The sequence below is a fragment of the Panulirus ornatus genome, chromosome 3 (genome assembly GCF_036320965.1).
Source record: "Panulirus ornatus isolate Po-2019 chromosome 3, ASM3632096v1, whole genome shotgun sequence".
NCBI classification, from domain to species: Eukaryota; Metazoa; Arthropoda; class Malacostraca; order Decapoda; family Palinuridae; genus Panulirus; species Panulirus ornatus.
The window spans coordinates 7910553-7938175 of record NC_092226.1 but is presented as its reverse complement, the minus strand read 5'-3'; the positions used below and the strand labels follow the sequence as shown (position 1 = coordinate 7938175).

At 43.8% G+C, this 27623-nt stretch overlaps 1 protein-coding gene across 3 annotated transcripts in view; it reads right to left on the bottom strand.

Moving 5' to 3' along the window:
- The window catches only part of Tmtc2 (Transmembrane O-mannosyltransferase targeting cadherins 2), a 323100-nt gene that overhangs the window by 12939 nt on the left and 282538 nt on the right, over window positions 1-27623 (bottom strand). For all 3 annotated transcript variants that reach the window (XM_071683297.1, XM_071683306.1, XM_071683315.1), the window contains exons 8-9: window positions 21101-21241; window positions 14716-14797 (exon numbers count right to left, since the gene is read on the bottom strand). In XM_071683297.1, the coding sequence (XP_071539398.1) occupies window positions 14716-14797; window positions 21101-21241 (223 nt within the window). The remainder of the gene's footprint in view (window positions 1-14715; window positions 14798-21100; window positions 21242-27623) is intronic.

Sequence of the window (27623 nt, the reverse complement as noted above, 5' to 3'; positions counted from 1 at the left end):
CGTATATATAATGGCATGTTTACCGAATGGCGTCCTAGCTGCGTCTCTTCGTTGTATATCAACTGACTGTTATATTTCTCCCTTGTGTCACCCCTGATGATGTGATTATTACACGAAAGTGCACTTGGGAACTTATCGTGTTTCATTTTCCTCGTGGACTCATACGGAATATCTTGATCACGCGCAAAATTGTGATCCTTTCCAATATATATACACACACACACACACACACACACACACATATATATATATATATATATATATATATATATATATATATATATATATATATATATATATATATATATATATAAAGTAAGAACATCCCTGCACTCGTGAGCACAAGCTCAAATTATACACTCGCAGGCCACAAACACAGTGCCTCAGAGCGTCCATTAATAGCAAACATTGCAGACAGGAGGTGAAGCACGCACTCTGCCCCGGAGAGACTCCCCCCAGAGAGCAACAAAAACCCCGAACGACTGGAATGACTCGAGGTAAGTAAGAACTTGTGTGGTGTGTGTGTGTGTGTGTGTGGTGACTGAGTGGGCCTTGCTGGCTGGCAGGTCACGCCTCCATTCTAAATGTTCTATTGTGGTTGTGGAGTGGAAGACACGGCAAGGAGGAGGAGGAGGAGGAAGAGGGATGTGTTTGATGGGGGAAGGAAGAAAGGGGAGGGAAAGAACCAAGGAAGGAAGGAAGGGGTCGTGGCTGTATAAGGCTAGGAAGGGAGAGGATGGGTGTGGGTGAGAGAGAGAGAGATATAGGGAGACACACCAGGGAGTCTCCAGCCTCGGGAGGTGATGGCTCGGTTGAAGGGGAGGAGGGGATAGTGGTGATGGTGGCTTGTAGGATAGGAGGGCTATGGGGATGGTGCAACTCAGACTAGCGATGAGGCAAAGGTGATGACTAGATGAAGAATAGACAGAGATTCCATGAAGCCCCCTGGATAGAGAGAATGAGTAGAACCAGGGTTAGTTGCCAGTGTGGGATAGGGATGATAGAAAGCGTCAAAGGCTAGGGAGGTCATGGCCAAGTCTGGTTTGAAGGGATAGAGCAGCCAGGACTCAGAGAGTGAGGAAGGAGTGGGGGTCTGCTAACTCAATGGGGCTCTGGAAGTGGGGGGAGAGGAGGTCAGCTTGCCGGCTGTTAATTAGGTCACGAAGGATACGTATATAAACTGGAACCAATTGGTCATTACCACGGCTCTCAGTCATGCCTGTGGCAGATCTTACAATCGTAATTAATGTAATTAAAATTGCTACGTGACAGTCCTGAAGGCATAAATATATACTAAGAGAAAAATAGTATCATTCTTTTTATCTATCCATCCTATCATATATATATATATATATATATATATATATATATATATATATATATATATATATATATATATATATATATATATATATATATACATACATATATATATATATATATATATATGAGTGTGTGTGTATATATATATATATATATATATATATATATATATATATATATATATATATATATATATATATAGACAGATAGATAGATAGAGATAGATAGATAGAGAGAGAGAGAGAGAGAGAGAGAGAGAGAGAGAGAGAGAGAGAGAGAGAGAGAGAGAGACAGACAGACAGACAGACAGATAGACAGAGACAGACAGAGAGACAGACAGAGACAGATAGATGTAAAGTCGGGAATGAATGACAGATGTCATGTCGTCTTCACTTCCCTTGGCTTCAGGAGCGAACTGCCTGAGACAGAGCGACCCATGTGTGGGTGTGTGTGAGAGTGAGTGAGGAGCCACGTCCTTCACACCTGCTCTAAAAGAGACACACATGTGGCTCACTTTCCTTCACACCTGCGCTAAGAGAGAGAGACCCTCACATGTGACTGACTATCCCCTTCATCTGTTGTACGAGTCACAGCTGAACCAGACCCTCCTCAAGATGCCAAATGCGTTGTTCACAGGTTCTGAAAACGACGCCAGAGGTGCGGATGATGCGTGTGTTGGGCTAACGTGGATTCCCTGGATGAGGAGTTGGTTGATTGTATGACAGACTGACTCCTACATCGGGATGAGCTGGTGACGAAGGACTGAGCAGGCCCAGCGACCTCTTAATGTCACTCTTATCAACAATGTCACTTTTGTTCTTCCTTGAGATCTATACCACACACACACACACACACACACACACACACACACACACACACACTGTGTGAGGACGGGATGTCGCTCATCGCCATGATTACACGTCTGGAGCTCCACGAACTGTTTTGAGAGCTGTGACAGGATGTCGCCAAAATGTAATCATAAGTTATATGTAAAGACGATAATGGCCTGACATTGCCCCGAGGTCCTCACAAGGGGGAGGGCAACAAAAGAGACGAGGGATTCAACAACTTCACCAGAATTAAATTCTTAAAGTATGTTATCCTAGGCGTTCCTCTGCTGGCGCTGCTGGTGCTGGGGGAAGAAAGGAGGTGGAGGTTGTGGGTCCTTGACCTTCTACCCCTTTGTGTGGACACTACCCTCCACAAAACGGGCTTCCATCTCCTCACGCTCGAATTTGAGAGCAGAGCGAGAGAAAACGAGGTGAGGTTGGTGGGTGTGTGGAGGGGGAGAGGGGAGGTGGATAGGGGAGGAGAGGGAGAGGGGGGAACGGTGAGATAATCACTGCACGCAAGCGTTCGTACGGTCGAATCTCCTCTCGGCGCTGTGTAGGGATGCTACACGTAGTGACACGGAGGAGGGGGGGGAGGGGGTGGGAGGGTTGCGAGGAGAGAGAGAGAGAGAGAGAGAGAGAGAGAGAGAGAGAGAGAGAGAGAGAGAGAGAGAGAGAGAGAGAGAGAGAGAGAGAGAGAGAGAGAGAGAGAGAGAGACCTCATTTCGGGTCCATACACAACGAAGGGAGGGGGAAAAAAAAGACAAGCGCGTGTGATTACCGGTGGCATCAGAGAGAGAGAGAGAGAGAGAGAGAGAGAGAGAGAGAGAGAGAGAGAGAGAGAGAGAGAGAGAGAGAGAGAGAGAGAGAGAGAGTGGCTTTTACCCCTCCACCAAAATAAAGAAGAGCAAGTATCCTTCGTTATGACCAAGCACTTCGCTTGTGCTACTGCTACTGCTGCTGCTACTGCTGCTGCTACTGCTGGGGGTAGCGTATCTGAATCAAGGCTGTGAGATGAACTAACCCCCTACTCACCAAACCTCCACACCTCCTCAACTCTCACCTCCACCCCTCCTCCTCAACCCCCATCACCACCACCCCCCCAACCCCTCCTGTCACTCACTCCTTCGCATCCACCAAACAGCCACGACACAAGCGACCCATCCCTCCCCCAAGACTAACAAAGCTATTCAAATGTCTCCTCACAAAGGGGGTCTGGAAACCTCCCCTCCCAAACTCCCCCCACCTGGTATATGGAAGATAAATAGGTTTCCAAGGTGCAATTATAATGTTACTGACCTTTTAACCACCACCTCTTTGAGTACTGACTCAGCAAGCCGCGAGTGTGAATTTTAAAAGGTTTGGTTTGGCCATTTTGTATGTGTGTGTGTGTGTGTGTGTGTGTGTGTGTGTGTGTGTGTGTGTGTGTAATGGCTATCTGACCACCTGTCTTGCGCCTGATTCAATGGAGTGATGGGAGGACTATAGCCTTATGTCACTGATAAAACTTCATCATGCTTCTCTAAGGTGAAGCATTCTGCCTTTTTTTCAGTCTTTCGTCATTTCTTCTGAAATCAATCTGTATAGTTGCTGCAGCAGTGGCAAACATCCACATACCTGCAGGGTCTTATGGTTAGTGTCACAAAGGAGAAAGAAACCTGGTTAGACTGGCTGGAGAGAACAGAGATGTGTTGGATATGGAGAAGATATGGACGGTGCATAAGCCAGGCAGCGTGGAAGAAAAAATACGACATACAGTAATAAGAACTAAGGAAAACTCACAGGCAACCCAATATAGACGAGGCAAACGACTCGACTGAGTTATCTCGTAGCTTCATCAGAAGCAGATCGTCAGCTAAAGATCAAATGATTACGAGGAAAGTCTTAAAAAGGAGAACTGTTTATGAAGAAGTGGACATACGTAGAGGGATGTATTCTAATTCCCAACGTGTGTTTGTTTATGAAAACACATTCCTTATAGCACCACCTGGGTGCAGATGAGACCATAAAAGCTACTGGAACCTTTTTTTACGAGATATATGTTGGCACAAGAGGGATCTAAATTTGTTTTGAAAAGTCTAACGTCAGTGATATATCACCTTGAGTACTCGCTGAAATAGTTAGACGAGATATATGTCGGCAGATGAATAGGTTTGAGTGGCCTGGCCTCGGTGAGGTATTACTTTGCATTCTCGGTGTGTGTGTGTGTGTGTAGGTACACTCGAGAAACCACTTGAGTTGTCTGCGAACTCGATGGGAGTAGGAGCGGTGTCAAGGGAGAGAAAAAGAGCATATGTCGTGCCTATTTTTAAGAGAGTTGACAGACGAAGAGCAATAAACTACAGGTATCTATCTCTGACATGTACCGTCCATAAGCTACCAGAAAGGTTCATCAAATAGCGAAGAGACGAAGACTTGAAAACTAGACTTTACTGAAGTATGAATCTGCGAGGAAGAGGTTATGTAAGGTAAGTATTTTGGGTGTCTGTGGAAGTAAATAGAAGCTTAGACAGAGACAAAATGAAGAGATGGATGGGTGAGTTATGTGTGTGTGTGTGTGTGTGTGTGTGTGTGTGTGTGTGTGTGTGTGTGTGTGTCTGTGTGTTACTGGAATGCCTTAAAGGCTCCTACACTGTTTCCTACAGGTAGTATTGCTAAGAAATATATACGGACTTTTGGGCAGATATAAGCTTTCCATTACTAAATCTAAGAAAAGCAATACTTAAGCGGAAAAAGTAACAGATGTGTTGTCATGCAAAGTGTCTAGTGAGTCGGAGGTGATGCGTTTGAATAGAAAGCAACAGGAGTTCTGCAGGGTTTACACCTGAGGGTGACTTTTATTCTTGGTTATGACTGGCTGGGAAACCAAGCCATACCTTGCTTGTGGGTGATGCTAAACATACGAGAGAGATAATCTCAACATCCAAGATTGGTATAGCTTAGAAAGGCTGAAGCACTGATGAAATTCACCTCCAACCAAATATGAAATGTTGGGTAATGAGACTATGTAATATTGGTCTTTTAATGGAGAGTATAATCAAGGAATCTAATAGTAAGAGAGGGAAGTAAAGACCTGACAGAGAATCTCATCCTTCACAAAACAACCACATCGGAGGATTCACACAAAAAAAGCTATAAACTTCATGACAACAATGTCAAGATTACCATTTATGGGCGAGCTCTTCGGAGGAAACTATCGACGAGAAATTTTAGGTATAAATCATACGAATTCCCTCACCTTACTTAAAGGAGGACATGGAGTGGCGAACGGGGGAAACAAAGAGAGAACATCGAACTTTGGAACTGAGGGAACTGACTGAAGCAGTACATGAGAGAGTGTCATCATTAGACTTGTCCACAGTGGAACTTAGAATGTTATGGAGACGTGATATACAAATCTCAGTCCTTCAGCTGAACAATGGATAATGAACAGTGTTCTAAAACATGGTAGATCCGAACAAGTACAGGACACAGATAGAAACTGAGTTGATTAAAGTGTTATGAAATGATTCTAGTGTTATGAGTTATTAACAAAGAACGAACGAGACAAACTATACAATGAGATTAAGAAGACGTCGAGCCATGTTAAAGGTCAAGGGGATGTATGAGAGACAAGAGAAACTTAGAGATTAGGAGGAGGAGGAGAAGGAGAAGGAGGAGGAGGACGCACGAGGGGTGGAACTCCCCCTTATCCACTGACAGTTCATTTGAAGTTAGGTAGTCACATGCTTGCTCGTACATAAACTCATACGTAGGCTAGGGTGTATGTGTGTGTGTGTGTGTGTGTGTGTGGGTGTGTGTGTGTGTGTGTGTGCATCCATACACAACAGTAAAGACACATACACAAGACTAAGAGAAGGGGCAACACAAGTGTAAAACTCTCTTCACGTAAGACACAAATAGCAACCACACACACACACACACACACACACACACACACACACACACACACACACACACACACACATAAGAGTGAGGTAAGGCACATCCACCATCCCCCCCCCCCACACACACAACATAAACATGTTGTCCTTGTCGTGCGACCGAAGGGTAAAAAACAATCTTGGATCGACCAACACTTACCGACATTCGAAAGTGAGGCCACAACTCTCGGGGCGAATGACAAATGTTCTACGGGGCCCCGTACCACAGTGGTCGGGGCCAGATCACTGATCTATGGGGTCGGGCCACAATGGCGAAGGCCAGATCTCTGATCTACGGGGTGGGGCCACGATGGTGAAGGCCAGATCTTTGATCTACGGGGTCGGGCCACAATGGCGAAGGCCAGATCTCTGATCTACGGGGTCGGGCCACAATGGCGAAGGCCAGACCTCTGATCTACGGGGTCGGGCCACAATGGTGAAGGCCAGATCTCTGATCTACGGGGGTCGGGCCACAGTGACCGGGGTCAGATCTCTGTTCTCTGGAGTTGTACCACAATGGTGAAGGCCATTTCTCTGTTCTACGGGGTCCTACCACAGTTGTTGGGGGGCCACATCTCTGTTCTACGGGGGTCCTACCACAGCTGTTGGGGGACAGATCTCTGTTTTCCATGGTCGTACCACAGTTGGTGGTGGCCCCAGACCTCTCCGACACCCCATCTGTTGCCTTCCCTTGACACTCAAGTGACGTGGCCGCATCGCCACCACGCAGTGTTGACATTATTGATCAATATTGATCGATGCGATGTCATCCATCTATCTTCATTATCTTTTTGTCCCCCCCCCCCCCTCCGTCTGTTGTCGGAGTTGTCCATTACACGATCATTTCTCGCCAGATTTTAAAGGTGAGTTGATGTATCCCAGTCCTCCTCCTCCTCCTCCTCCTCATCTACCTCATCCTGCCTTCTTATGAGGTTCGCTTTTTTGAGAGGGGCTTGGTTGGTTGGTGAGAGAGAGAGAGAGAGAGAGAGAGAGAGAGAGAGAGAGAGAGAGAGAGAGAGAGAGAGAGAGAGAGCTGGTCGTCATGGGAGGTGCTGCCATCTGTTGACAAGTGTGAGAAGCGAACGGCCGTTGGGCGGGGGGGGGGGGGGTAGACGCCTGGCTCCTCCTTGTCTCCTATCCACCCTCTTTTTTTTTTTCTTTCTCACTACCCAGGCCGTTCCTTTAGCTCTAAGTGATTTCTTTTAAGGCTTACCTCGTAGATATGTTTAAGATAAATATTCTTCGATGTGATACGATCACAGGAAATGTTCGTATGTATAGATATAGACATATATCTATATATCTGTAGTATGCCGATCGAATCCAAATGGTTTCTCTCCAAATACATTTGACAACGGACGAAGAAAAGAAGAATATCACATCTCCAGATTACCTCTGATCTCTTTTTTTTTTTTCTTTTATTCGATCAATATTACTTATTTCTATATATGCACACTTGTCTTTATTATGAGCAATATTTCCTCCTCCTCTTCCTCCTCCTCCTCCTCCTCCTCCCGGCCACTTTGTCAAGATCCAAGATTATTTACAGAAGCCATCACCGCGTCTCAAAATGTTTCGACGCGCCCAGAGGGTGCGAACCAAGTGCATTATCTTAAACAGATGAGATCGATCACAATATTCCACTCCTCTCGGAGTTAGTGAGACGAATCGCACGAGATTCGAAGACTCCGAATCACTGAAGAATCTTCTTCGTAAAGGGGGTTTTGAGTCAGTCTTTTCTTGAGTAACTGGGTGGTAGAGAGAGAGAGAGAGAGAGAGAGAGAGAGAGAGGGACGAATCATGTGAAGATGTGTTTCGTTTACCTGGTACGTAAGCGGGTCGAATCATTGAATCCTGTAAGTTTCATGGGTACGCTTGTCAGTCAAAGGTGGTCGAATGATTGAATCCTGGGGTAATTCATGAGTGCTTTTGACACTGTTTCATTGAGTCATTGAATCAACCAACCAAGTGGGTTGGATCACTGAATCCAACCATCCTTGTCGACCAGTTAGCCATCTCGTCAGCCACCAGCTGTCAGCCAGCTAACCAACCAGTCAGCCAGCAGTTGTCGGCCAGCCAACTAGTCACTCAATGGTTGTCAGCCAGTCAGCCACCAGTTGTCAGCCAGACAACCAGTCAGTCAACAGTTGTCAGCCAGTCAGCTACCAGTTGTCAGCCAGACAGCCAGTCAGCCAACAGTTGTCAGCCAGATAACTAGTCAGCAAACAGCCGTCAGCCAGCTAACCAGTAAGCCAATAACTGTCAGCCAGTCAACCAACAAAGCCAGCCACCCAACCAATCAACCAACCGAGCACCCAACCAAATACCCAACTAACCAACCATTCAACCACCCACCCAACCATTCAACCACCCAACCACCCGACCAATTAATCACCCAACCCACCCAACCAATCAACCCACCCAACCAAAAGAACCAACCAAAGCCAACCCACACCAGCCAACAGAGGAGGAGGATAGGCAGCGAGGGAGGCGACACAAATCTAGACGTCTGATTAGAGAGAGTAAGAGAGAGAGAGATAGAGATAGAGATAGAGAGAGAGAGAGAGAGAGAAAGAGAGAGAGAGAGAGAGAGAGAGGCTCCGGATATAACGGGTCACATTACGGTACTGGAGGTGTGCTGTTAACCGGAATTGGAGAGAGAGAGAGAGAGAGAGAGAGAGAGAGAGAGAGAGAGAGAGAGAGAGAGAGAGAGAGAGAGAGAGAGAGAGAGAGAGCGACTCCCCCCACCTCTGGCCGGAGTCGGTCAAGGTGGGTGTTCGGTCGAGTGGAATTAGCGTTGCAGGGTGTTGTCTTGGCCGGAATTATTGGTTGAGGGTGATGGATCACGCTAGCCGGGACGATCGTGGTCGACCCGGCAGGGGTGTTGGGGGAGAGAGAGAGAGAGAGAGAGGATGTGTGTGTGTGTGTGTGTGTGTGAGAGAGAGAGAGAGAGAGAGAGAGAGAGAGAGAGAGACAGAGAGAGAGAGAGAGAGAGAGAGACAGAGAGAGAGAGAGAGAGAGAGAGAGAGAGAGAGAGAGAGAGGATGTGTGTGTGTGTGTGTGTGTGTGTGTGTGAGAGAGAGAGAGAGAGAGAGAGAGAGAGAGAGAGAGAGAGAGAGAGAGAGAGAGAGAGGATGTGTGTGTGTGTGTGTGTGTGTGTGTGTAAGAGAGAGAGAGAGAGAGAGAGAGAGAGAGAGAGAGAGGGGGGGGGTGTGTGTGTGTGTGTGTGAGAGAGAGAGAGAGAGAGAGAGAGAGAGGAAGGAGGAGGTGGGAGGGAGGAGGTGGTGGTGGTGATGGAGGTAGTTCATGCATATTCAAAGAGCGAGAGAGGCGAATCAGGATCATCCCCCCCTCCCTTTACACCCCCTTTACCCCCCTTTACCCCCTTAACCCCCCCTTAACCCCCCTTTACCCCCTTATCAGTGGTCTAATTATTAAGGACAGACCCCCAAGACACACACTGCATGATTTAACGCCACGCCACAAGACAATCCCCCCCTTCCCCTCACACCCTCAACCCCCTCCTCCTTTGCGCGCACGCACAGCCCCGTGTCCAACAGGGCGACAGTCCCTGGCTTTTCGATGGGGGTTTTGGCCCTTATTTGACACGTCCGTGAGGGCGATTCCCTCGTCTTCTAAGGAAGTGGTTCCCGGGGTCGACCGGAGAGAGAGAGAGAGAGAGAGAGAGAGAGAGAGAGAGAGAGAGAGAGGACCATCTCGTGACGAGTGAGGTCGACGCTCGGGTATCAGAGGCTTGGCGACACATCCACTTGATGACAGTGGCTCTAATTATTGAAGATTTCGGGGGCAACACCGTGCTACCCGGCTCTCGGGATGTAAGGGCGAGGGTCCCCGTGCGCTGCGGGGCCACCATTCGACCCTATGGTTTATCGGGTCGATGAGGCCACGTTGGTCCAAAAGGAAGTTTTCAAGAGAGACTGTGGGTGACTCCCGGCCATAATATTCATACTATCAAATTAACTCTGCGAGGCTTGGGTAAGGTCCTGGGGACAGTTTGGGTCTTGGGTAAGGCTAGGGTAAGGGTCTTGAAGGCACTGTATGTGGCTTGGGTAAGGCTAGGGTAAGGGTCTTGAAGGCACTGTGTGTGGCTTGGGTAAGGTCCTGAAGGTAGTGTGGGACTAGGGTAAGGTCCTGGAAACAGTGTAATACTAGGATAAGGTCCTGGAGACAGTGTGTGGCTTGGGTAAGTGCTGGGGGGTGGTGGGGGAAAGTGTGTAACTTAGGTGAGGTCCTGACAGTCAAGAGGAAGTTTAGTGTTGTTAGTAATAATGATAACGCGTCTGTGACCAATATATATATATATATATATATATATATATATATATATATATATATATATATATATATATATATATATATATATATATATGTATATATATATATATATATATATATATATATATATATATATATATATATATATATATATATATATATATATATACGGATATGGTGGCGAATGGAACGGTGGAGGCGGAAGCGAGTCATAGGGTGGGTGAGGGGGCGAAAGTTCTGGGAGAACTGAAGAATGTGTGGGACGAAAGGTCGTTGTCTAGGAGAGTAAATGATTGGTGTGTTTAAAGGTGTAGTAGCTCTAAAGGTGCTATATGTGGATGCGAGGCATGGTTTGTAGATGAGAATGAGCGAAGAAGGATGGAAGAATTGGAAATTAAATGTCTGAGGACATTATGTAGGGTGAGATCGTTTGATAGATTGAGTAATATAAAAGTAAGAGAGCTGTGTGGTGATATGAAGTGTGTGGTTGAGAGAACAGAAGAGTGTGTGCTGAAAAGGTTTAGTCACACGGAAAGAATGAGTGAGGGAAGGTTGACAAAAAGGATATATGTATCAGAATTAGAAAGAACAAGGAAACGGGGTAGATCAAATATGAGATGGAATGATGGAATGAAAGAGAACTTGCGTGATCGAGGCCTGAATATTATATATATATATATATATATATATATATATATATATATATATATATATATATATATATATATGTGTGTGTGTGTGTGTGTGTGTGTGTGTGTGTTTCGGGCTTGCCTGTCAAAGGTTACACAGCGAGCGAGATGTCACCTTCTGCGAGATTGCAACGTCGCCAGTGAAAAGTCTTGTCAAGGGCCTTCACGCTCCAAAGGGTCCATCGTTACCCTGCTCCTGAGTAGAGCGCAGCTATGGGGCAGAAAGTGCTTGACATAAGGCCCCGTGTTTGATGGTATGATATAGAGAAGTAATAGTGATATATAGCGATATATATAGTGGTTGGTGTTGGTTGGTGGTAGCAGTGGCTGGTGGCTGTGCTTGTAGCAGTGGTTGGTGGTTGGTAATGGTGGTAAGTGGTTCGTAGTAGTGGCTGGTAGCAGTGGCTGGTGGTAGTAGTGGTAGAGGAAGTGGTAGTAGAGGTAGTGGCTGGAGGTAGTGGTAGTAGCAATGGATGGTAGTGGTGGTGGTAGAAGCAGTGGCTGATGGTAGTGGTGGTAGAAGTAGTGGCTGGTGGTAGTGGTAGTAGCAGAGGCTGGTGGCAGTGGTGGTAGAGGTCGTGGCTGGTGGTAGTGGTGGTAGAGGTCGTGGCTGGTGGTAGGTAGGCTAGGCTCGGCGTGTGGACCAGCAGCCTTCGCCACCTCGACGATTTTGATTGCAAATGAGGAGGGGTGGCGGGGACCTGTCGTCTGATGCTATCGCCTCACTCCTACCCGCAGTGGCTCCCCCAGGGGGATGATCTCCTCCTCCTCCTCCTCCTCCTCCACCGCCTCCTCCTCCTGGAGGAGGGGGAACTTCCTCCGCTCACCGAGCCTCCCTTTGTGAACTCACGGGCTAAGTGGGAACCCACTTTTTTAAGGGTTTTAGGTGAGGGATCTTGGTTTTAGGTATAGAGATCTTATAATTCAAGGTGAATAATCTTGCTTTTAAGTATGAAGATCTCATAATTCCAGGTGATTAATCATGCTTTTAAGTATGGAGGTCTCATAATTCTAGGTGATTAATCTTGCTTTTAAGTATGAAGATCTCATAATTCAAGGTGATTAAAAGCAAACTCATAATTTAAGGTGAGAAATCTTGGTTATACAAATGGAGACTCATAATGGAAGGTGAGGCATCTTTGTATTATGTATAGAGACTCATAATGTAAGGTGGATAATCTTAGTTTTAAGTATGGAGACTCATAAATTAAGGTGAGGAACCTTGGTTTTGGGTGTGGCAATCTCATAATTCAATGTGAGATATCTTGATTTTAATTAGGAGATCTCATAATTCAATGTGAGGTATCTTGGTTTTAAGTATTGAGATCTCATAATTCAATGTGAGGTATCTTGGTTTTAAGTATTGAGATCTCATAATTCAATGTGAGATATCTTGGTTTTAATTAGGAGATCTCATAATTCAATGTGAGGTATCTTGGTTCTAATTAGGAGACTAATAATCAAAATCTTTTAGTGAGGAATCTTGATTTTAAGAGTGAATATTCATGGCTTCAAAATAATCCAAGTGGAGATTCGTGGTTTTAAGGTGGTGGAATCTTGGCTTTAAGGGTTGATATTCCTGCTTTTAAGGTAGGGAATCTTGGATTCATGAGTGCATAATGAAGGTTTGATACGGTAAGGCGTCTTGGATTAAAGCCTAAAGGACTGAAGGTTTAAGGTGAAGAAAACTTGGATTGACGTACAGAGATTCGTGAGTTTTAAGGCGAGTGGAGATTCGTAAGTTTTAAGGTGAATAGAGATACGTGAGCTTTAAGGTAAGTGGAGATTCGTGAGTTTTAAGGCGAGTGGAGATTCGTGAGTTTTAAGGTGAATAGAGATTCGTGAGTTTTAAGGTGAGTGGAAATTCGTGAGTTTTAAGTTGAGTGGAGGTTCGTGAGTTTTAAGGTGAGTGGAAATTCGTGATTTTTAAGGTGAGTGGAGATTCGTGAGTTTTAAGGTGAGTGAAGGTTCGTGAGTATTAAGGTGAGTGGAGATTCGTGAGTTTTAAGGTGAGTGAAGGTTCGTGAGTATTAAGGTGAGTGGAGATTCGTGAGTTTTAAGTTGAATGGAGACTCGTGGTTTAAGGTAAGGGAGGAATCTTGGATTTAGGTATGGATACAAGGTTTTAAGGTGAGGAACTGTAGTTTTAAGGAAGGTCACTCATGACTGAAGTGAAGGAACCCAGTTTTAAAAGGTGGGGAATAAAGGTTTTAAGGTAAGATACTTAAAGCGCAGGGAGCGGAGACTCACAGGTTTAAGGGTGAGTGAGTAAGATTTTAAGATGAGAATGAGAAAGTTGAGGAATACCGGGATGAGAAAGGACGCTAATAATGAGGAATATTACTTCACTAAGTATTGATTCTTTATAAAGATTCCTAAAACATATCTTAGGTAAAGATCTGTATTCAACATATGTTGTAACTATCTAAATAGCAGATATTCTAATCCCTTGAAATATCTTGGTTTTGGAAAAAAGACACACAGACTAACGTAACGTAACCATTGAAATGAAAAGATCGAAGGTATTTCATGTTAGAACATTTTTTATACGTATAGCAGTATTATGATTTTGAACTAAAATTACTAGAAGAGAATATGTATTAATTTTTAGGGTCTTAAGGTGCTGACCAGAGTCTGAAAACATCAGTGTTGGATGATGAATCATCATAGATTGTAATATGAAAAGTTTATCATAAATCATTTTTAATAAGTGTTGAAAGTCCATGTTTTCCTTGAACACAGCTGGAGGTGGGTTGAGATGTGTGTGTGTGTGTGTGTGTGTGTGTGTGTGTGTGTGTGTGTGTGTGTGTGTGTGTGTGTGTGTGGAGGACTTGGGAGCTGACATTATCCCTAACCTGTCGCTCGAGTCCCACTTTGGGAGCATAGTTAAGGAGACAAACTGTCATTTGGCTAATGTATTAGAATAGCTTTCAAGTATATGGCTAAGGAAATACTTAGTAAGCTGTTCATATCCTTCATGAGGCCAAATGTATAATACACTTCTCAAATTTGGTCATCGCACCTAAAGGAACACAAAGAGCTGATGGAGAAGGTCCAGAGGAGAGCAACATAGAGAGGTACCAGAAGTGAGAGGAACGAGTTGCAGGGAGAGGGTGGGGGACGCAACTGGTGGTTAGACAAGAAAAGATCTAAGGGGAGGAACTTGTAAAATCATCCCATGGGCATCAAAGTCATGAACACGGCGACGAAGTTATGAGCGAGGTCGAGGAAGTTAATTCGAGTACCACTGGCAAGTTCGAAAACCCTAATGATCAAGGTGATAAAGTTCGATCCTCATGAATAAATAGATGAATAGAATATTACGATTTATTGAATTCAGTCCAGCCATTCAGCTGATAATACACAGTTCAGGTATTACAGATATTGCACCACCGGGAGGTAATGACAGAAACTGGTTAACTAGTCATAGAAAAGGTTAAGACCACAATGGAATCGGGTATTTCTACGCTTTGGATAAGCGTGTGAGTGAGGTATATGTTTACAGTCAAGGGGTAGCAGATAAACAGAATGGTTTACTGAGTAAATATTACGCCTTATACATTATACACTGAATGATAATTAGTGAACATTAACTGATGATTAGCTGGACACAAATCCATGTAAACAAGTAGGTCATAACACTGTGGTACTCACCAAAGTGTTGATGGACGGTGGAATCGTTGGGCGCCAGCGACTTGGCTCGCTGGAACCACTCCTCAGCCTCCCCAACCCGCTGCTGTGGGGAGAAGAGGCAGGATGTTAGTGAAAGGTGTTGAGTGGGGAGATGCTGATGGTATAGGTCTGAGTGGGGAGTAATGATAGATGGTGTCATATGACGTATGGTGATGAAGGTGATGGCTGACGGTACGATGACCATGATGATGATGAACATGATGATGGATCTGGTTCAGGAAGAGACCCTGGGTAATGTAATGATATAAAAGAACACACACACACACACACACACACACACACACACACACACACACACACACACACACACACACACACAAACACTTCACTGGAGATTCCGAATATATATACTCCTTTTCATTCGCGTCAGAACCGCCCCTTCCTTCTCTAACTAAACCCCTACCCCTTTCCCCCCTCCCACTCTTTCCCTTCCTCGCTTCCTGCGTTATCTCCTCCCCCCCCCCCCCCGGCCACCTTCACCCCTTTTCCCCATCCACGCCAACACTCTCGCAGGCGCTTGGAATAGCCGACCGAATATCAGACATTCTCATCTCTCTCTCTCTCTCTCTCTCTCTCTCTCTCTCTCTCTCTCTCTCTCTCTCTCTCTCTCTCTCTCTCCACAGACTCATCCCCCAACTCTAATACAAGGAAGGAGAAAAAAAGAAATCTTTGGTCGCATCCTTTCACTGGAAGGATGTCTCGCGGCCTTCACCAAGGTTGCCACAAGGAGAGGCATCGGATCCCTTCACGTAGGACTCCTGAAGCTTTGCCCTCAGTTTATCCTTTGCTGGAGATCCTACGTGCCCACCACTCACTTAACTCTACAGCCATAATTCCCCCCGAGTCCTTCCTCTCCTTCAACAACTCCTATCTGTGGAGATCCATCTGTGCCAGATGAGGTTCTCGAAGGGACCCAGGTCACAGTAACTGCTCCTTGCACGTCCCTTGCGTCCACGTTTCACCCTTGAGGTAGGACGCTCAATGGCCTCCCTCCCTCACCTCCGTCCGGAGGGAGGCAAACCTATGTATACCATCATCTGACCTTTCGAGGCAAAGAGAGTTAAGGAGTTCCCTCACGGTGAGGAGGTGTCAGGTGGATCTGGCGGCGGCGTAGCAGCAGCAGCGGTAATATCAGCCGTGGCTACGGCACCGCCGGCGGCAGGAGGAGCAGCGGCGGGCCAGGAGGAACCATGTCTCCACCCAGGGATAAAGATCTACAAGAAACAGCAATTTAAAACTGTGGTTCACGACGGTGCGAGTGTCGTGCCGAGCCAGATGGCTCTATTACCATCCTATTTGTTACTCAAGGCCTCGTACAGGCTTCATGAAGGCAAGGCTTCTGAAAGGTGGCTTCATAAAATGGTGAGGCTTCTTTTCTTAAAGGATGGCTTCATAAATAGGGGAAGGCTCGTCAGAGGATGGCTTCCTCAATAGAGGCTTCTTAAAGGGTGACCTCATAGAAGGGAAGCATCTTAAAGAGGGGCTTCATAAAGGGAGTTTTATCAAAGGGTGGCTTCATAAAGGGGGGGGGAGGGAGAGGCTCCCTAAAAGGGTGACATCTTAAAGGGAAGGGTTCTTAAAGGGTGGCGTCATAAGGGAAGGCTTCATACAGGGGTGACTTCACAAAGGGAGGGCTTCTTACAGGGTGACGTCATAAAACTTAAACTTCTTGAAAGGTTTAATTCGCAGACAATACTTACAGAAGCCTGGAGCTCTCCAGAATATTCCTGAGGCTCTCCTACGAGTCTTTCTCTCAAGGGCTTCTCGTCCTCAGCCCTGAAAAATATCCTGTATTCCCTTCCTTGTCATCCCAAGACTCTATGTGGACCTGGGACACGCGTTTGGCTGCTGCTTCCTACAGTTTCTGTGTAGGGTCGAGCCACTTCGAGGATTGGCTGTTATGATGCCTCCTCCTCCTCCTTCCTTCGAAGCTGTGAAATTCTCCTCTTTCTCTCTTTTGTTTTCCCCTCTTCATATAGCCCCTTCTTCCAGTGAGAGTCAGGGTCCACAAACGCCTTGCGAAGACCTGGTTAATTTCCAGTTTGTCTTTTTTTCCTTCCATTTTCTTCTTTAAGTCTCGACTTGGCCATGTTTTGCCCGTGTCGTGTCCGTCAGTATAAGAAAAGAAAATGGGATCCTGGTTTTTCGTCGGCTGTAAAATAAACTGATCAATTCTTTCCTCAATGGAGTTTATGGCTCTTGCGACTCCTACAAATATCTTCCTGCGGTGCCTCCAAAGAATTCAAAGACTCTCTTTGAAGTTCTTCTTGATGATGAAACCTTTATCAGTGATCATACTCTGCACACACTTAAGCACCTATCAATCATATTCTCACACACACACACACACACACACACACACACACACACTAACCTTTGATAATTATACGTACTATATTCCTAATTACGCCCTATTACGCCCTGGCCTCTTACGCATCTGCCGTTAGTAGACCCCAAACGAACGCTTGAAAGAATACGCACCTAATTCCTGCCAAGGGCGTAACTTACCGATGGTCAATGCGTATGATAGAATACATAAAAGTTGAAAAGAATAGGGATAATGAAGTGAATTTCGACGTTGTGTTCATACACTGATACCAATGTTGCCCCAGAACTGACCAATCATTCAATGAACAACAGACGAGGAATTCATGCCAGTGTTGCCCCAGTCATGAATAATGCAGAATTGACCCATTTCTTTTTTTCAATGAATGACCAACGCTTCAATTAATGACTGATGTTACAAGTCACTTGTCACTCCACTAGTGATGGAGGAGTGAGTGTTTTCGATCACTAGCAAAGAGCCTATAGTGAAATACGTAGTTCACTATAGTGTCTCTGTGTGTGTGTGTGTGTGTGTGTGTGTGTCTGAAGCCCTGGTCGAATGCTAGTGCCCACGGAACTGGTAGTTGGTCCATTAGCGACTGATGTGCTGGGGTGATTATACTCCATCATTAACTGTCTCACAAATACTTGATCAATTAAGGAGTGACTGCCTGGGCTGGGCCGCCGCCCCGCCTCCGCCTCCTCCTCCTCCTCCTCCTCCCTCGTCTCGCTGAGGCCCTAATGGTCATTACTGCACTGGCTGATGATTCGTTGAGGGTCAAATCATCAGCGATGCCTCTATTAGCTCCCAACGCCTTGGGTGATTCATCAGCTAATGATCGAACATGGTGATCGCTGATCGAGACTCGGCGACCGAGACGGGTGAAGGGCGCGGGAAGTTGTGGAAGAGAAGAGAGGAAAAAGACAACGTTGCTGCTCGTGAGGAGAAATGAGAAAAATATATATATGTGCCGTGTCTTAATCTTATGTATGCACTCACACATACACACACACCCCAGCTGCCGCCACATACCCATGTGCGTGTGTGCGTGTGTGTGTGTGTGTGTGTGTATGCAATATTCAGTACACGGGTTTCGAAGTAGGAGAAAGCTAGGAGGGAGTCGACTTGCACAATCGGTTCAGTGGAATAAGAACCTAATCATCAAAGCTGAACTTGTCCACAGCATAGAGAGCAAAGCTTAGAAACAGCTGAGATAGATTATAGAGCATATCTACAAGAAGATAGACGATAGAATATGATTACGTGAAGCTGAAGATAGCATATGATTACAGGAAGCTAGAAGATGGAATATGATTACAGGAAGCTAGATAGCATATGATTACGGGAAGCTGAAGACAGCATATGATTACAGGAAGCTGAATACAGCATATGATTACAGGAAGCTAGAAGATAGAATATGATTACAGGAGGCTGAAGATAGAATGTATGAGATAAACATATGATTACAGAAGAGAGAGCATAGTTATATTAAGATAGAAGTAAACACATGACGATGAAAAGATTGACGATAGCGTACTGCTATTTAGAAGTCTACAAAGCAACAACAATGAAGAGCAGGCTAATTAAGAGATAATCAAGGAGCTGAACCTAGAGAGAGCCATCAATGACGTTAGATACAACAGGGCAGCGAAATGAATAACTCTGAATAAAAGGCCAAGTTGTTGAGCTTTAACGTTGCATCTAAGAGAGTATGTTTTGGTAAATGTCCCTAATGCCAAAGGTATCGTACTCAAAGGCTTCAGCTATCGTACCCCAATGCATTGAGTCATCGGTATTAAAAGGCTCAGGTCTTATGGATAATAAGCCATGCAGAATCCATAGTACTCGAAAGGCTTCGACCATCGTGCCCAGTGTCTCAGCCATTGCTCGTAAAAGGTTCATTTCTTATGCTCACTGGATTGAGTCATGAGACTTAAGGGTTTGAGCAAAATCATTCTTAAAGATTTAGCTATATAGAAGCTATCGTACTCCAAAAAGGCTTCAGCTATCATGCTCAGTGTGCTCAATCATCGCTGTTAAAAGGCCCAGGTCTTATTATGAAGATGAGCTCCAAAAGGCTTCAGTCATTATGCTCACTGTATTCAGTCATCGCTATTAAAAGGCCCAGGTATCATGCTTCCACGACTGAGTCATCCTACTTAAAAGGCTTGGCATTATTCTTCTTTTTTCTCTCTCTCTAAACAGGACTATCTATCTAGGCAGGAACTTGGCATCACGAGGGAAACATCTTCCTATATATATATATATATATATATATATATATATATATATATATATATATATATATATATATATATATGTATATATATAAAAGGGAGGTAGGGGAGAGTAACAGCTTTTCTAATCGTAACAGGTTCTCAAATCTATATTTGCAGCGTTATATATATACATTACAGACGTATACGTCAATCACACGTCTTAAAAAAGAAATATAATATCAGGGTGCAAAAGGGAAGACAAAGAAAGAAAACGGAGGAGAGGAGAAACTCAAGTTAATATCATGATCCTTCTGGGTCCCCCTCAAATTGACAGATGATTACCCACCGCTAAACGAGTCAATGGTGCGTCGCGAGACCAGAAATTAATCAGGATCATAAATCGATGATACTCACCTTCTCGACACTGAGAACGATGAACCTCAAGAACGGAGATTAAATGAGGAAAAATCCAGATGGATGAATCCGCATGGATCTTCCGTTCTTTTAACGGTACGTTCTTATCTGACGCGATCTTCCGTTCTTTTAACGGTACGTTCTTATCTGACGCGATCTTCCGTTCTTTTAACGGTACGTTCTTTTAATCATCTTATCTGACGCGTGTCTTTGTCTTGGACTAAGTACGTAGGTGATTAATCAACGGATAGATCGTGAAAAGAAAAAAACGTGCATAGATGTTTAACTTCCTACTAGCCAGGGGGTTCTCTCTCTCTCTCTCTCTCTCTCTCTCTCTCTCTCTCTCTCTCTCTCTCTCTCTCTCTCTCTCTCTCTATCTATCTATCTATCTATCTATCTATCTATCTCACCTCTAGCCAGCAGCAGCCGAAGGTAAAAGAATAAAAATACACTGACTGTGATTAATTCCACTTGAGCTACGGGCAAGACGTGAAGAATGTAACGGTCAGTTTTTGGAAAAAAAGAAGAGAGAAAAAGATAAAAGAAAAAGCTTTCTCAGATCTAACAACTACAGACATTTCTGTGCCACATCATTTTTCATGACATCTGTAGAACACTCACGAGGTAAGGATGACAGCTTCTACAGCTCAGGCAGATGTAGAATATCTCGGTATTGTAGTAACTCACATACGCCATATCTGGTGTCAAAACTCAAACAGCTCAACCAGACACATGATTTTATAATTCTTTTTTTTCCTTAGCATATTTTTACGACAGCGTTTTGCTTTGAGTTCATCATTTTAACATAAGTCACTCATGTATTATAATACTGTAGACCAAGACATATAACTTGGTTAATAAACCTATAACTATCATCATCATTATCATTACTACTGTTGTCATTATTGTCATCATCATCATTATCATGAAGAGATGATGTGGCTGATGTCGAACAACAACAACCTCCCTGGTTCCGATCCCGTGTTCTCTGATCATCCAGCAAGCAAGCCAAGGCAGCCAGCACCAGCCTCCACTTCCTTATAAGCTAACGCCACAAGCAAGTTGTGTCATTTATCCCTCTGTGGATTTTGCTGCCTCTTATCATCTCTTTTTCTACTCTGTGTCTGTATTACTCTTATTAATTGTCTCTCTTGCCATCTACCTATCCGTGTATTCATCCTTATCTATCTGTCTAACCATCAATCTATCTATCAAACCATCAAGATATATATACATGTCCCTCTATCCATGCGCCCTCGTTAAGACCCACCCTCACTCTCTATCTCCCTGACCCTTCTCTAGTCTCCTGAACGCTACCATCACCACATCTACTCCTGCAGGTGGCGACGACGAAGGTGTAAGTAAGGTGACTAAGGCTCCAACTCACCATCTTCGCCAGGAGCTTTCCATACGTCAGATGGGCCGGGACATGGTCGCTCTTGACTCTCAAGGCTTCCAGGTACCATCGCTCCGCCTCCTCGAACTTCTCCAGCTTGAAGAACGCCTCCCCCAGCATGTTGTACAGGCTCTGTGGAGAGAGAGAGAGAAAAGAGAGACGACGTGAGACGAGAGATCTTTGGTTAGATATTCAATCTGTTGGTTAGGAGGGAGAAAAACATAATTAATGGTTGGTTAGAATATGAGTGTTGCTCTTTAAGATCCTTTATTCAGCTGTAGGATACACCACGACCTCTGTTGGTTAGAAGAGAATAGGATCATAGGATATAGGTGTCCTATATAGTTCGAGACTTCCTGCTCAGGAGCCAAAAACAAAATGAATTGGGGAAAAAAATAAGACCAAATCTGTTGGTTAGAAGGAGAGTTATGGTGGTTGGGAAATGAGGACTCCCTCAATTAGATATCCTTAGTGAGCAAATGAAGGATATCAACGTGTAGATATCCTTGAGATGGAATCCTGTGATTCAGGAGCCACCGTCTAGCTTCGTTGAAGGACTGGAATGAAGCACTTGTAGCAATCCTTCGAGTCGAGAATTGCTTATATGGATTCGAGAGCAAGACTAGAGGTCTTTGGATAATGGGTTCGAGAGCAAGAAATAGAAGTCTTTAGATTCATGTTCTCTTAGATCAGGAAAACAAAAGTTGTTGTCGTACGGGTCAAGTTCTTTGGAGATGAGAAAATGAAAGCAGCAATTCTTTTCTCCTTTTTTTTCAGAGTCAAGTTCTCTGGATAAGGAGAGCAAAATCAGCAGTCTTTCTTTATAGAGTCAAGTTCACTAAATTAGAAAACAAAAGCAGTGTTCTGTTTACAATCGAGTTCCATGGAATCGAAAAACAAAACCAGTGATATTTACCGACGAGTTATATGCAGTAGAAAAAAAAAGCACTTTTTGAAGTCAAGTTCTATGGATTAGGAATATAATAAGAGCAGCTATGGTTTTCTTTTATTTGAGCCGATTTCTCTGAATTCGAAGAAAATCTAGATGAATACAATAGACTCATTATATATATATATATCCTACTATTGTCGCACTTGAACACAACCAGGGTCTTCCATCTTAAGGACAGATGTCAATTGGACTGAAAAAAAAAGATCTTCCTCATGGGTCAATACAGAATATTCCTCGTCAGAAGTAGCTCCCTCCCTCTCATCCTCACTGTCTCAAGAATCTCCTTTCAAAATCATGATGTGTTAAAGACGAAGAACTGACGATAGAAAATATTATTCCTTTGAAACAGTAGTTTTAAATCTTTGTCAACACTAGTTTTTATCGCATGGAAATTATATATATATATATATATATATATATATATATATATATATATATATATATATATATATATATATATATATATATATATATATATCCCTGGGGATAGGGGATGAAGAATACTTCCCACGTATTCCCTGCGTGTCGTAGAAGGCGACTAAAAGGGGAGGGAGCAGGAGGCTGGAAATCCTCCCCTCTCGTTTTTTTTTTTCTTTTTTTTTTTTTTTTAATTTTCCAAAAGAAGGAACAGAGGGGGGCCAGGTGAGGATATTCCACAAAGGCCCAGTCCTCTGTTCTTAACGCTACCTCGCTAATGCGGGAAATGGCGGATAGTTTAAAAGAAAAGAAAGATATATATATATATATATATATATTTCATACATATTCGTCATTTCCCAAGTTGGCGAGGTAGCGTTAAGAACTGAGGACTGAGCCTTCGAGGGCCCTTTTCTCTGTTCCTTCTTCTGGAAAATTTAAAAAAACGGGAAGGGAGGATTTCCAGCCCCCCGCTCCCTCCCCTTTTAGTCGCCTTCTACGACACGCAGGGAATACGTGGGAAGTATTGTTTCGCCTCTATCCCCAAGGATGATATATATATATATATATATATATATATATATATATATATATATATATATATATATATATATATATATATATATATATATATATATCAGGTATTGAAATGACCTATATATTTCCTGACTATAAAAAATTACCAATGAATCACTAGGTTATGGTTCTGGTACATTATACACGACGTTTAACGAGCCCCATGTGTGCAGATGAGCCCATGTTTCGTTTATCCCTGATTGCCGCACTCGCTCAGGTGCAAGAACTAATTGCACGTACGTAAGAGATAAAGAAAATCACAATAAAACTTATAAGGTCATGATACGATGAAGTCATGCTCAAGACAGAGAGATGAATGTAGGATTAAATGGAACGTCCATTTAATGAGAACTTTAAAAGCGCTTTGAAAAATTGATGGATGTAGTCAGTCATTCGTCATAATGTTGGATACGAGGGTGGACAGTCTCTCTCTCTCTCTCTCTCTTTCTCTCTCTCTCTCTCTCTCTCTCTCTCTCTCTCTCTCTCTCTCTCTCTCTCTCTCTCTCTCTCTCTCTCTCTCTCACTGACCTCTTCGCTCACACCGACACAGTGGCGAACAAGGAAGCAATCCATCTATGCATTTAGGTTAACCAATACGATAACACGCACACACACACACACACACACATACACACGGTCACAAGGGTATCGCCAAAGTTAAGGTTTCTTGACGGGGTGTATATATGCCTCCTTCTAGTCCCTCCCTCATCCTCTCTCACATCCCCTACCTGGTGTTCCTGACCTCTGCTATTTCTAGAATTTTTTTGCTCATGTTTCCTCTCGATCACTTCTCTTCTTAAGCACGTGGAACCTCTTCCCTACTTTATGACGAAGTCTCTCTCTCTCTTTTCCTCTTGTTCTTACTTTCTACTCTTCTTCTTTCACTGTTTGTTCTCCTTAACTTCGAAATCTACTTAACCCCTATTCCATCTCTCTCTCTCTCTCTCTCTCTCTCTCTCTCTCTCTCTCTCTCTCTCTCTCTCTCTCTCTCTCTCTCTCTCTCTCTCTTTCTCTCTCTAGCTCCCCCCCCTCTCCCCTCTCTCTCTCTGGCTCACCCTTTGGCCGTCACCAGCCCCTGTGGTCAGTCTCGGGAGAGCCAAAATTGACCATGTTTCCAAGTCAATTAGCGGGTCCTTGATAGCCTTAAACACTTGTCCTACTTGGCCTAATGAGACACGTATGGACGCACTAACACACATAAAGAGACGCACTTCACCACATGCAGCCCACGGTGCTCACACCACACTTGTGTGTGTGTGTGTGTAGACGTCAAAACCCACAAGCAAAGAATAGCTTGTAGGTGTGTCTAAGACTCATATATACATACTCGTATGCATGTATACATGTATATTACACCTAAAGACATAGATACATATAGTGCACACACACATATGCATATATACATCGATACATATACTGCACACACACATATACGTTAATGCAAGGGGTGCATATGTGGATTTCAAAAGTTGTATAGTCGTAGCGAATGTTCAAGAGATGGAGGCCTTGCGAGTGTAGAACTCCGACCCAGAGATGTATACACACACACACACACACACACACACACACACACACACACACACACACACACACACACACACATACACACTCACTCACTTACGCCTTCACATATAATATATCGTCTCCCCTAAATGGACACATCCCACCCTCCTCCATCCTTAATTGGTAGACGAGCATTTTGAACATAAAGGTTTACTCGTTGAACACCAACATTGTCTTCACCTTTGATCTGCAGATAGCGTTGTTCATCGTAGGTCTATCGTGTACCAAGAGTCTCCCCCCATCTCTCTCCCTAACCTTGCAGACGATAGTCCCTGGACGATAGTCTCTTAAAAATCATTGATCATAGACGATACTCTCTTAAAAATCATTGGACATGGACGATACTCTCTTAAACATCATTGAACATGGACGATAGTCTCTTAAAAATCATTGAACATGGACGATAGTCTCTTTAAAATCATTGAAAATGGATGGTAGTCTCTTTGAAATCATTGAACATGGACGATAGTCTCTTAAAAATCATTGAACACGGACGATAGTCTCTTAAAAATCATTGAACATGGACGGTAGTCTCTTAAAAATCATTGAACATGGACGGTAGTCTCTTAAAAATCATTGAACATGGACGATAGTCTCTTAAAAATCATTGAACATGGACGATAGTCTCTTAAAAATCATTGAACATGGACGATAGTCTCTTAAAAATCATTGAACATGGACGATAGTCTCTTAAAAATCATTGAACATGGACGATAGTCTCTTAAAAATCATTAAACATGGACGATAGTCTCTTAAAAATCATTGACCGGTATCATGCAAAATTCTCACGTCCCTATGGCAGAGATTCCTTAGAAATCAAGGGAGGGAGCGAAGCCCTTCTTCTCCTTCTGCAGAAAAATATATGTTTATTCCATGGTTGGAGAGTTGCACACCTGCAACACATTAGGAAGTCTGTACCTAGTGTGTTGGCTGCTGAAGGCGAGGCAGAAGAGGAGGAGGAGGAGGAGGAGGAGGGTGTCTGTTGCACCCAGGCGGCTCTTCCCAGACAACTGGTTGAGGAGGACAGTCCCTCCCGGGTGTCTGGTTGGTGAGGACAGTCCCTCTTGACTGTCTGGTTGGTGAGGACAGTCCCTCCTGACTGTCTGGTTGGTGAGGACAGTCCCTCTCGGGTGTCTGGTTGAGGAGGACAGTCCCTCTCGGGTGCCTGGTTGGTGAGGACAGTCCCTCTCGGGTGTCTGGTTGGTGAGGACAGTCCCTCTCGGGTGTCTGGTTGGTGAGGACAGTACCCCAGCTCCATTCATGACCACTCTTCTGTGTCCCCCTTACTCCTCCTCCTCCTCCTCCTCCTGCTCCTCCTCCTCCTGCTCCTCCTCCTCCTCCTCCTCCTCCTGCTCCTCCTCCTCCTCCTCCTCCTCCTCCTCCTCCTCCTGCTCCTCCTGCTCCTCCTCCTCCCCTGCTGGTGACGTCCTCAATATCCCCTCGTATACTGACGAAGGCTTTGTCAAAGCTAACCATGATGTATATAAGGAAGTATATACATAGCTATACATACATATATATATATATATATATATATATATATATATATATATATATATATATATATATATATATATATATACACAAATACACACGAGTGTAAAATCACCCCACCCCACCCCCATACACCACAAATAAGTCAAACAAATAGACACTTACACACGCACGCAGTAAACAACCCGCACGACCTTTTTGTATATATATATATAAATTGAATAATAAAATCCGGTAAAGGATCAAGGCCAGTAAGCCGATACGGTGGTAACAATTACCTGACCTGTGCAAATGAGGGAGACTGCGACCTCCCTCCTCCTCCCCACTTCCCAACCCCCCCCTAAGACCAATCGCCCAATCCCCGCGATTAGAGGGTGATTAACACCTTGTTTAACTGATGAGACAACTGGTCACCTGATTCAGCGTGGTTCATTCGTTACGAGTGAATGTGCGATTCCTCAGTCGAACCATCTGATTCAGTAAAAAGGCCTTTTCCTTTTTTTTCTCGTCTTTCTGTCTTTCGAAAAGGTCGTTTTTTTTCCTTTTTTTTAGGTAAAATACTGACTTCTTGTTTACATAAGCACGTAAATGTTTGTCTTTTTTTACATAAGTGTGTAAATGTTTGTCTTTGTTTACATAAGTGTATAAATGTGTAAATGTTTGTATTTGTTTACACAAGTCTGTAAATGCGCAAATGTTTGTATTTATTTATATGTGTAAATGTTTGTATTTGTTTACATAAGTGTGTAAAGGTTTGTATTTGTTTACGTAAGTGTGTGAATGTGTGGATTTGTTTACATAAGTGCGTGAATATTTGCCTTTGTTTACATAAGCGTGTAAATGTCTGACTTTGTTTACATGAACATGTTCGGATGTGTATTCGTTCGGATGTGTATTCGTTTATGCTTTGAGATCTGTCTTAGGTGAATATCATATCAATGAAGGATCGAATATTCTTCTTCCTATGACAAATATTTTGATCATCTCCATCAGTTTAGAATCCAGTTTTATACCTCAATATTCACAGTGACTTATCACGGTGAATATTCATATGAGCGAACACACACACACACACACACACACACACACACACACACACACACACACACACATATATATATATATATATATATATATATATATATATATATATATATATATATATATATATATATCCGGATAATCGGTAAATGATATCTAACCGTTCAAGAAGGTAATATTCCATTAAAGAAAATACTAATTTGTTTACCGGATGACCGACCTTCAGTTGACATTCAGAGCCAGTAGCAATTATTCTTCTCTAAATATCTACCAATCTACCATAACATCCGGATAACAACTCTTCTACCGGCATTCAGTCCGTATAATCGAAAAAAAACCTGACGCTGTTGACACAGAAGGGAAAGTTCAATGATCCGGAAGACACTGGATTTGTTCGATGCTAATGATTCGGTTAACAGTACAAGGATCCGGATAACCGGGGACCCCCTCGATGCTAATAATCCGGTCCAG